The sequence below is a fragment of the Felis catus genome, chromosome D4, assembly GCF_018350175.1.
Source record: "Felis catus isolate Fca126 chromosome D4, F.catus_Fca126_mat1.0, whole genome shotgun sequence".
In the NCBI taxonomy this organism is placed as follows: Eukaryota; Metazoa; Chordata; class Mammalia; order Carnivora; family Felidae; genus Felis; species Felis catus.
In genome coordinates this window covers 50,724,243-50,735,088 of record NC_058380.1, presented here as the reverse complement: position 1 = coordinate 50,735,088, position 10,846 = coordinate 50,724,243, and the positions used below count along the sequence as shown (strand labels likewise).

Genomic DNA, 10,846 nt, shown 5'->3' with positions numbered 1-10,846 from the left:
GATTATAATTGTCAGTGGAGTTGAAAGACGGGGCCTCTGGTAACTTTTGAACAGGAGCTGAAGGAGGGGAGGCAGTAAGTTATGAAGAATCTGAGCAAAGAATGTCCCTGGCAGAAGTCACAGGAAGTTTAAAGGCTCTGTTTTAACTTACCTGGCATTCCTGGGAACCGAAAGAGGTAGTGTGCATGAAGCAGAATTTGTGATGGAGAAATTAGGAGGAAACAAGATCAGAGATAAAGGGGTGCCTATTTGTGTTAGTTTTACTCTGAGTAAGACAGGAAGCCCAAGGAGGATTTGAAGTAGCAGGGTGACAATATATGACATAACTTTTACTGGAATCACATTGGCTGCTCTATTGAGAATAGCACATATGGGGGGCAAGGTGGAGGCGGGGGGGGGCAGTTAGGTTATTGCAGTAATCCAAGCTATAGGTTTTTGTGGCTTGGAACAAGGTGGTGGAAAGAGGTCTGTCAGCTTATGGAAATATTTTGAAGGTAAAGCCAATGAAATTTGCTGATAGACAAAATTTACAAAAGGGGGAGTCAAAAATGATTCCATGGCTTAGGGTTTTAAGTCAATGAAAGGTTGGAGTCCATTCACCAAGATGGGGAAAACAACCATGGGAGCAAGTTTGAGGGAGAGGATGGGTATAGTTAGGATGGACTTTTGGTACCTGAATCCTTCCCTTCATCCAATATTTCCCTTCAGATTGCTGTCCCTCAAGCAAAGAACTATACACATAAAGAATAATAGCCATTGGGAAATGGTATCTTGTTCAATTCATGATGGAGCCAGTTTGCTATATAACACCTATGCAGAGCTCTGATAAAAGCTGGATTGGAGAATGAGGTGTAGCCCAGGATGTTACAGAGTGAATGTTTATGTCCTCCCCAAATTCATCTGTTGAATCCTATCCCCCAGTGTGATGGTATTGAGAGATGGAGCTTTTGGGAGATGATCAGTCATGAGGGTGGATGCCTTATGAATGGGATTAGTGTCCTTATAAAAGAAGCCTAAGAAAGCTCCCTGCCCCCTTCTGCCCTGTGAGGACATAGTGATAAGTTGTCTATGAGAAAACAGGTCCTCACCAAACCCTTAATTGGCTGGCAACTTGATCTTGGACTTCTCAGCTTCCAGAACTGTGAGAAATACATTTCTGTTGTTTGGAAGCCCCAAGCTTTGTTGTAGTAGCCTGAACAGACAAAGACACAAGAGGACCAAAGAAGACTGGAATCCAAATGCTGGTCATTTAGAGAAGATTCTGAAGGTTGAGCCATCCTTCTCCAGCCCACTAGGTCACAGGCAGAGAAGCTGGGCCAGCGACGGGGCGAGAGCTGGGGCACCATTCATCACACTGACCCCACTCACTGATGAAAGTTGGCCAGGAAGTATTGAAGGCTCTCTCCCAATCACAAGATTTACCATTCCTCCCCAGGGAAGAAGCCACTAAGGAGACGGAACTGAGATGAAAGGCCTCTCTTCCCTATGGCCAAAGAGAGAGGCAGAGCCAGTTCCATTAATGTTTATTGATTAGAATCGAATACCCTCTGCGCCCTGTGCATGCCCAGCTCATCTGTGTCCTGGAGCACGAGCCCTATCTCCAAGGGCAGAAGTTGGATCTCAATGTTCTGCTTTAGTTTCTGAGCCAAGAAACCTCATTTTTCCTCTGCTGGCAGGACAGAAAAGATCCTGCAATGGGAACTGTTAGGCAGGCAACAGACTTCCCAATTAGGGACTAGTGAATGAAAGGGAAGGAAAATTAAAGGTAAACTGGGGTAATTAAGATTACATCATCATCCTGATCTGGATGATGAAGAGCTTTCCGATTGCCATGAGGCCAAAAGGACAAAAGGAGCTTTAAAAACAGTGACTAGGGTTTGAGGCAGTTTGGAAATGAAATTGCATTACTCAATGATGAACAGAATCATTGCTTAGTGGCTGTATATTTGTATCTAACCATTTCCCTCCCCCCCCACCATGTTTGAGTTTTATGTTTACAATCTCCAACATCTTTGCACTGCCCAAGTGACACAGAATTAAATGGAATCATTTAATCCTGATATCGTTAGACCATCACAATTTGACTATTGAATATTTCTTACAATATTTACAATTTTACAGAAATGACTGGATATTGCAGAAGATGTGTGTGATTTTCGAGGTTCTCATTTAGTGATCATGGAAACCACTTTGGGGGGAAAGATGTTTTCTTCACGTATCCTAATTTCTAATTAATATAGTTCCATACGTCTTTAAAGTGTATAATCAGAATTGTAAAATTTGGTACTTCTCAACACTTGGTACTCCTTAATCAATATGTATTAAGGTGCTATATAACAGGTATAAAAGATGTGGAAGACATTATTTTCTTTTTACATTTATTTATTTTTCAGAGACAGAAAGAGCACAAGTGGGGGAGGGGTAGAAAGAGAGTGAGACAATCTGAAGCAGGTTCCAGGCTCTGAGCTGTCAGCACAGGGCCGCTGCGCGGGGCTTGAACTCATAAACTTCAAGATCTTGACCTGAGCTGAAGTCTGACGCCCAACCAACTAAGCCACCCAGGCGCCCCATGAGACATTATTTTCTCTAGGAAGCTTATCTTTAATGACTCCTACTATTAAGAATACTTTCTATGTTTACTTTACCCTTAAGACCACCCTGCAAGGTAGATATTGCTTTCCCAATTTACAGAGGTCACAGATCAAGATCACACAGTAGAAAGTCTCAGGGGTGACTGGGCTTCAAAGTCTATGCTCATCCCACTACTCCCAGTTTGTTCTAGTAAATCTGCCACAATCTCAGAGTATTTTCCAACGATTAACGCTCCCCTCTGTCAGTATTTTTCAACAAGTCAGAGAATGTTGGAGAAGGTGATGCCCCCTTTATAGGTGCTTTGGCCGTTGTGGACCCTGAACGCGTCCTTTCTGATCCGGTATCTCCCTTGTCGCCCTGGTGAGAAGACCACGCTCTTTTCCCCAAGGTGGGGAGCCCGCTTAGCCCGACCACTCCCCACCTCTGAAGGAGGCAAGTTGAGCCTCCAGGCGACCTGACTGCTCTCCCCCACGGAGCTGCCATTCCGCGGGCGGCCGCCAGGGGTCCCCTCTCGGCGTCCCCGCGCACAGCCGCACGCGGGGCGCCTGTGGGGGCTACTTGGGAGCAGCTGCTGGAGCTCGAGCCCCGAGCTCGCTCGCCCGCGCGCTCCTGGAGACCGCGCGCGCTGGCCCCTCGCCGCTCGCCCCTTGCCCGCCGCGTGGATCCGCCAGCGTCGCCCGTCTGGCCCCCGGCTCACCCTCCTCCTCTGGCGCCGCCTGCTACTGACCCGCCCGGCGCACGGAGCCGACCCGGCCGAGGGCTGAAGGTAAAAGCCCACGGTGAGTGAGAGCCCGCGCTGGGAGGGGCAAGGTGGCGCCGCCCGGCAGCTGCTCGCCCCGGTGGCGCCCGGGCGAGCTGGGGTGCGGGGCGCACCTGGGGGCGGGCGCAGCGGGACCGGGGGGTGGGCGGCTCCGCGGCTGGGATCCGCGTCAGACCCCCGCCCCACGTCGAGGCCCCTGCGGGCCCCTCGCGCGCCCTTCCCGGGCGGGAACGGGAGTCCAGTCCCCAGCCCGGGCTCCGGGGCCTTGACTGTGCAGACTCTGTAACCTCGGTCTCCCTGCGGGGCACAAGTGCGTCCCGGAGCCACCCCGAAGCGCGGGGGGCTGCAGCGTGCGTGTCAGGCCGCGGGGGGGCGGGAAGACAAACTTTCGCGAAAGTGCGCCTGGGCCGGAGCTCGGCGCTCGGGCGTGTGCGGAGGCTCCACGCGGGCTGAGCGGGGAAAGGAAGCCCGCTCCGCCGGCCCTCTCGACCCCGGCGCCGTCCGAGCTCCGGGGAGGGTGCGGGTGGGGAAAGAACGGACGAAACCCTGCCGACCCCTTGGGCCAACAACTGTCAAACAACTGGAATCCAGCCCCTCCCTTCCCCCGCGCCGAGGAAGGTGAAAAGCCCTCAACTTTCCTTTGATGATCCTCCTTGCCTCGGGACCCCTCTCGGAATGGAAAGGGCCGACCCCCGGTGCCTGGCAAGTGAGTACCGGGAACCCCCAATCGCCTCTGGCTCCCCCCTTCACACCCACCTTCCAGACCGCCTCCCAGACGTCCTCCCCGTAGGGACCACGCCACAGAGCCCGTGGAGATCGTGACGAATGGCCTTTTGTTTCTCCGCGTCTCCCCTATTGTTTGCCTTTGCAACATCTGGCGGGGCTCGCGGAGAGAAAGACGCCCCCCGTGTCCTCCCTGCACCCGCCCGCCACCCCCCCCCCCCTCCAGCCCACACGGCCGCCTCCCGCTGGGGATCCCGACCGTGGAAGGAGAGGAGCCTGACCCCCGCGAGGCCGCCGCACCCAGGCCCTGCGGTTAGAGGGCGGAGGGAAAGTTGCAGCCTCCCCGCCTCCTCGGCTGCCTGTGGCCCGGGGCGCATTTCTCAGATCTCAGCCCAGGCGCGCCGCGAAGGGCGCAGTCACGGAGAGGTGCCGCTTTCCCGAGACTGGAAGCGACCTTCCGCCCCCGACCAGGGTGTCCTTCGGTAGTTCCAGTGGATTTAAATCGCCTAAAGGCCTGTGGCTGGGCCGCTTCCAGGGCAGCGGCACAGGGTCGGGGCACTTGTGGTGGGCAGAATGCCGAGGTTCTGGGGTCTGCGAGTTTCCAAGGGCCGGAGGACAGGCCAGGATGGAGAAGGAAATAACCCGGGAAGCCTCGAGACTTTGCCTAGAAATGGTGGTTAGGTGGCTTCGTCCAGATTAAACGTCGAGTTTTGACTTGGGGTAGGGCTTCCCATGTCTAAATCCCAGGTCCCCTCTCAGCATTTAGAGATGCCACCGGGAAAGCGCCCAGACTTCCAAGTCCTTGCGAACCAGTGGCTTGGGACTGCCTCCGAGTTCCCCTGAGGGTGCGCCTGGTAGATTATGGGTGGCCCTATTTCTGTCCCTTCCCTCACAAGTTAGATGCTTACACATCATGTTTCTTCTTACTGGGGAGTATTAAAGAAGTAGGTCAAAGCAAAGTAGCTACTCTTGAGAAGGGGGAGTCACCGAAAGGGTGAAGGGAGAGTGGTTTTGCCTGTGAGTGGAGGCCAAGCCTGTGCACCTGTTAGAACCTATATATGCTCATAGCTTTACATACAGTGATGTTGCCAGCTTTTTCTGAGGGAGGTCCACTCGTCCTTTTTCCAAGGAGACTCAATTACACTCTAACTTTTGATCCTTCCCCCAAGAGGGGGTAGGGAGGAAGCTCCTCTCCGAACACTTGTGACCTATGTACCCACTCAAGCATTTTAAGTGGGAGCTGTGCACTTGGCTCTCCACAGTTCTAAGAGTCTATCCTTTACCTGACCTAATAGAAATTTGACTTCCATTCAACAAATAAATACAAAGTTGACTGCTAAATCTGGAAGGTGGACACAGAGCACTTCCAGAAAGTGCTGGATATTACCAGTGGTACCAACAACAACAAAAAGCAAAATCTTTGAAGCACTGGAAGGCTCTTTACAAACATTTCATTATGAAAATGATGCATAAGGAAGGATTCCTTTGAAATTTTGCACAGTAGCAGCAGAAGAGCAACAAGGCAGACCTGGGTTGCCCAAGAAGTGCCCAAAGGCATCATTAACAAAGTGTAAGGGCAGTGTTTGTCCTGGTCTGCTCCAGTAAGGAAAACAGGATAATTGTAGTGGAAGATAATCTTGTACAGTTTCTTTAATTTTAGAATTAATACCCTCCCTCCCCCAAATCACTGTAGGAAAAAAAAAATACAGAGAAGTGAAAATGAAGACAAAAGGAAGGGGGATATTATAAGCAAGGCTCCAGTGGACAATCTTATCCAGTGATTTCCTTGGATAAATTTCTGGAGATAGTACATCTAGGTTGAATGCAATTTTTAGGATATTTAAGATTGCCATAGCGTCCTGTAGGAAGGGTGTGCCGCTTTACCTTCTCTCTAACAAGATACAAGAGGATTTTTTTCCTTGCATCCTGCACCCCACTCACATTCTGTATTATAATCGCTGTTTTTCATTTCTGCCAGACCAGACCGATGGGAGGGAAGTATGCTCTTGTCTTTTGCATTTCTTTAATCACAAATGAGATTAAGCATTTTTCCTGTTGTCCCTTAGAGGTGCTTTTAATAAAAGCATACTGTTCTGACTTCTGACCCTGCCCATGTAATCAGATAATCTTTATTAACTCAAAGTTCCAATTTTCTTCCCTCCAGCATGGCAGACATTTGGCAAGACTGCAGCCATAAATTACTAAAATAATTGACATGATCTCGGTAGAGCTATTAGGGAGACTGTGCAAAAGCATTATTAGAGAAATTCTTGGAAGATGCCAGGTGTATACTTACTGCTTTGTAGTGTGCATGCCCCAATTTCTTCAGTTTATGCCCCCCCCCCTTTTTTCATTTAGAACAACTCTGTTGAGGAGTTGTTTTTACTAAATGGATTTTACTAACTCATTTTATTTGTGTTCCTTCCACTGGTAACCAGTATGTCATAATCCACAACTTTTAATTTTTGGCTGAAATTTACCTCAGTTTTTTTAAAGACTTTCTCTATTTGGCTTTACCATTTGAGCCCTGTACTTGAATGAATCTTGAAACTAAACAGTTTAGTAGCTTGCTTTTGAAACAATAGCAGGAAGGTTTCCGAAGGGTGGAACCAGGTACATTTTGTGCATTTGTGTAGCCATAAATCTCTATGTTAATTCTTGCTTGACGGTGCAGGTTTCTGAAATGGGGTGGAGGAGAGAGAGGAAGAGAAAATTAATTTCAGCTAGATGATGAATTAATACAGATGAAGGATCACACAAGAAAATTTGGGTAAATAATCTAAGTAATCTGGATACAAATTAACTTCTAAAAAAATAAACTATAGTAAAGTGTCATGTGTTATTATAACTAGTTTACTTAACAAGCAGAAAGTGGTGTTCTAATTGGGAAAATTCAATGTGAAAATCAATGCGAAGTATGACTGTAGGTAATTTATCTCAGGCATTAAAAAACAGAAAAACAATGAAAGGCAGATACTGTACTTTTCTGCAGCATTTTCCGTGCCTTCCAAATCAAATAATACGCAGCAAGAGTCAATCATTGGCTCTCAAAGGTTGAATGAGAGAGCTTAATGGCCATCCAGTGCAACCATCTAATATCATTGGGGGTCTTTATTCTCTTAAAATAATAAAGTCTTTGTATCATTTCAAACAAACCAAACTGAGAAGCAAATAGGCCAGGAATTTCAACTTTTTTTTTTTTTTTTTCATTTTTTTGTTGAGGACAGGGGGAGACAGGGAGGGTTTTAACTTTATGATAGCTTGTGTAAGCTCCTTTAACAAGCTAAATTTTCATAGAATAAACAGCCTTGGCAGCAGGAGGATTAAGTCATTGAGGTGTTACATTCTGCAACATTCTCTGGGCTACATCCTCTAGCCATTGGCTGGGTGAAGTTCAAAGGTAGTAGAGCAAAGTGAGTACAAAATGGCACAAGGAATGGGGAAGAAAACAGTAGAAGAACATGAAGAGAATCTCATTCCTTTAGAACTGACTTCGGAACTTTCTAACAAGATTCAGGGTACCCAGGGGATGGTTGGCATCACCTCTCTTGGAAAGGTAGCTGATGTCTCAAGGCCAACTTTAGAGACTCTAAACCTTGCATAAATCACCGCCACTCCAATGGAGAATAGCCCAATAATTCTTAAAAAGAAGATGAAAGAGAAGGAGCTGTTGGAGAGAAATGGAATTTTAATTCTAAGAATATACCTTATTTCTTCCTGAGTAGTAGTGTTAATTTATAGAAGTAGTAGAAACATCTTCTGAGTTCCACTCGGATGATCTCCCAGGCACAGGGACTGTATTTCTTATCTTTCAGGAAGTTGTACATCCTATAGAAATATCTCCTCAGTTCTAGGCTGCTCACCTGGGAGACCATAGCTCCTGAGAAGTCCATCCCATCCTCTTCCCTCTGTTTCGAGTCTTCCTTCCCTTTCTCCTCTTCCTCGAAGCATTTTTCCAAGTGGTGCATCTGCCAATCAAGTCTGATTTGGATTTGTTTCAGGTTTTTCTTTTTCCAAGTGGATTTGGTGGTGGACTCTCTGAAGATGTTGAAGGCCTGTGTGGACATTTCATAGAAGGCCTCCTTGAGGTACCTTTTCCCAGGTGGGGTGTGTGATTGGATGTCTTGGGGCAACTCAAAAGCTCTGCTTTCTCTTAGGCACTCTACAGGAAATGAATTGCTCATGCTGTTCAGAAGTCTCAGATTTTGCCAGGTGACTTCCCTCAGGTGAAGATGCAGCAAGTTACAGTGCAGAGAGAGGGCGCCAGGGATGAACAGACCTACAAGGCATGCAGGCCACAAACACTTTTGAATCACATCAGGCTTAGTGTTCATTTTTTTTTTTTTTCTTCCTAAGCTAAACATCCAGACTCAAGATTGACAGTGATGTTTTAGGTCTTAAGTGTTCCATCACATGCCTTTTATATACCTGAATATCTTCCGTGGGGAGGAGTTTTCTCATTCGTCATTTTATGGTTCTCAGGGTTTCGGCCCCTTTCCTTTGCCTCTGAGGCTTGTTTTGACTTTGTGTGACTATGCCAACTTTGGAAATGCTGATTTTTTTTTTCTTTAAAGTGAGCAAAGCATTACCATTTCCTTAGTTGCTTGGATGACCCATCCCAGTATTACAAAATTGTCATAACACGATTGATTATTACGTAGAGAGAGTGATCCTTTAAAAAAATGGTTTTGTTTTGTCTTGTTTTGTTTTGTTTTTTGGTATCTGGCCGTATAGCCAAACATCTTCTCTCATTGAACTAATCAGACATTGACCAAATGACTGTAATTATTTGATTGCAAGTCTACCAGAACATAACATAGTTTAGGTTTTTCTAATCTTGTTGAATTCAGCTTCTATATTTGGATATTTTCTCTTTTTACTCTATTTTCGTGGGTCTCAGAAAAGATGAAAACAGAGTTGGTCAACTGAGCATGGAACTTAACAGAAGAGAAAGCTGGCTTGGTTTTCGTTTGTCAGTAGAAAATGTTGGCACTCTCCAACTATCCTTTCCTTTAGTTAAACCCAAACCCCGCTTCCCATGGCTGTCAAACATTTCACACACCTCTGATACCTGTCATAGTCCTCTAGGGAGTTGTATAGTGGGAAGTATTTTTCTGCTTCATTAGCTTTTCTCTTGTAGTGCCATGCATTTTCCTTTTTTAGGTATGGTTTAGGCAGCATTTTAAAACTTCTGCTTGGCTATCTTTTCTTCTTATTTGGAGGTTCTGGATGCTGGAAAGGTTTTTGTTTGTTCCTGTTTGCTTTTCCCTGCGGAGGTACTTCACACCTGGACCACTATTACTGGGATAATGATAGCTATCCACCATTTATGGTTTTCACTTTGTTTGACCAAAAATAACCTTCTTCTGGTTATGGAAAAAGGAAGGCAAATGCATTCCTTTGTCCAGGAAAGTGAATGGGATGTCATTAAACAAGGCTGGCTTAATTATCACCTTAAAAAAGAAATGTATTCGTTTTTGATAAAGTCATTTTATTTTTTTTTTTATTATTTTTTTTTTTAATTTTTTTTTTTCAACATTTATTTATTTTTGGGACAGAGAGAGACAGAGCATGAACGGGAGAGGGGCAGAGAGAGAGGGAGACACAGCATCAGAAACAGGCTCCAGGCTCCGAGCCATCAGCCCAGAGCCCGACGCGGGGCTCGAACTCACGGACCGCGAGATCGTGACCTGGCTGAAGTCGGACGCTTAACCGACTGCGCCACCCAGGCGCCCCGATAAAGTCATTTTAGAATAGTAAGCAGACACAGTTCCACAAATATGACAGACTTTAGAAACTTAACTTTAAAAGTTCTTATCTAAACCAGTTGCTTGGACTAAAGGCAAACTGTGGACAAGTGGGCTTTTTTTAAATCATGGCTTTTTGGACAGGTTTCCTCTGAGAAGAAAACTTGCTACTTATATTACTCTACATGTACTGTCTCCAAATTCTGATTTCACAGATTTTATGAGGTGACTAACTTGGAAAAATAATTTGGAAAATGAGCCCTTTTATATTTTATAATTAGAACATTATAAGTTGACACAGCCTTCCTAGAGAGCAAAATGATGATATGTATCAAAAGCCTTAAAAATGTGTCTAATGTTTGACTCAGAAGTTCTCCCTCTGGGAATTCATCCCCAAGAAATAATGATGGGCATCTTTAAAGACTTAGCTGTCAGGAAGTTTATCACAGAAAAAAACTGAAAACAATTTGTGCAGCAGTAGGTAGTTGGTTAAGTAATTTATCAGTAGAAAATTTCTGTGCAAGCATTAAATATTTGGTCACTTGGATAAATTTACTTTGTAGCTTAAAACCAAGTTAACATGGTAGTATATAGAATCTGATAGCATATTTGTTAAATACCTAATATGCATATATGTGCAGAAAAAATCTAGAAGTGTATATGCTACAAATGTTTTCTATGACTAGAAAAATAATTTTTATTTTTAGTGATTTTTATTTTTTGCATTTTTTAAATGACCTTGTTTTTTTTTGTTTTTTAGTTTTCTGTAGTCAGCAAGTATTTCTTATTTAATAAGGTAAAACAAATTTTAAAACAACATACATTAAAAAAGAAAAATTGTTATGTATTTGCAATGTGATCAGTATGTACTACTTTATTTATTTAAACATCTCCATTCTAGGGTACTTCCAAAGGAAATATGAATTTGCCTGAAGACTCAGTTCCAGTTACGTAGAATAATATAGAGTATGTGGGAGTTCAATGTACTATTCTTGCAACTTTTGAATAATAGTATGTATGCTTA

The 10,846-nt window shown here is 45.2% G+C and overlaps 2 protein-coding genes across 11 annotated transcripts in view; one reads left to right on the top strand and one right to left on the bottom strand.

Annotated features, from left to right (window-relative positions):
• Nucleotides 1-3,224: 3,224 nt before the first annotated feature.
• Nucleotides 3,225-10,846, top strand: part of MOB3B (MOB kinase activator 3B) — a 202,980-nt gene continuing 195,358 nt past the window's right edge. For 4 of the 10 annotated variants that reach the window (XM_023242374.2, XM_045043697.1, XM_019816065.3 and 1 more), the window contains exons 1-2: nucleotides 3,687-4,058; nucleotides 8,077-8,177. The gene's annotated coding sequence lies outside the window, so the exon portion shown is untranslated. Of the gene's footprint in view, nucleotides 3,372-3,686; nucleotides 4,059-8,076; nucleotides 8,178-10,846 lie in introns of those variants that run through there. The other 6 variants (XM_045043693.1, XM_045043691.1, XM_045043690.1 and 3 more) reach the window with 6 other exon arrangements.
• On the bottom strand, nucleotides 7,473-8,498 carry IFNK (interferon kappa). Its single transcript, XM_019816062.3, has one exon. It carries the CDS (start codon nucleotides 8,437-8,439, stop codon nucleotides 7,783-7,785), a length of 657 nt encoding a protein of 218 aa, XP_019671621.1. The 5' UTR covers nucleotides 8,440-8,498; the 3' UTR covers nucleotides 7,473-7,782.

Coding starts and splice junctions, on each gene's coding strand:
- IFNK (XM_019816062.3), bottom strand. CDS start 8,439: ATGTTTAGCTTAGGAAGAAAAAAAAAAAAAATGAACACTAAGCCTGAT.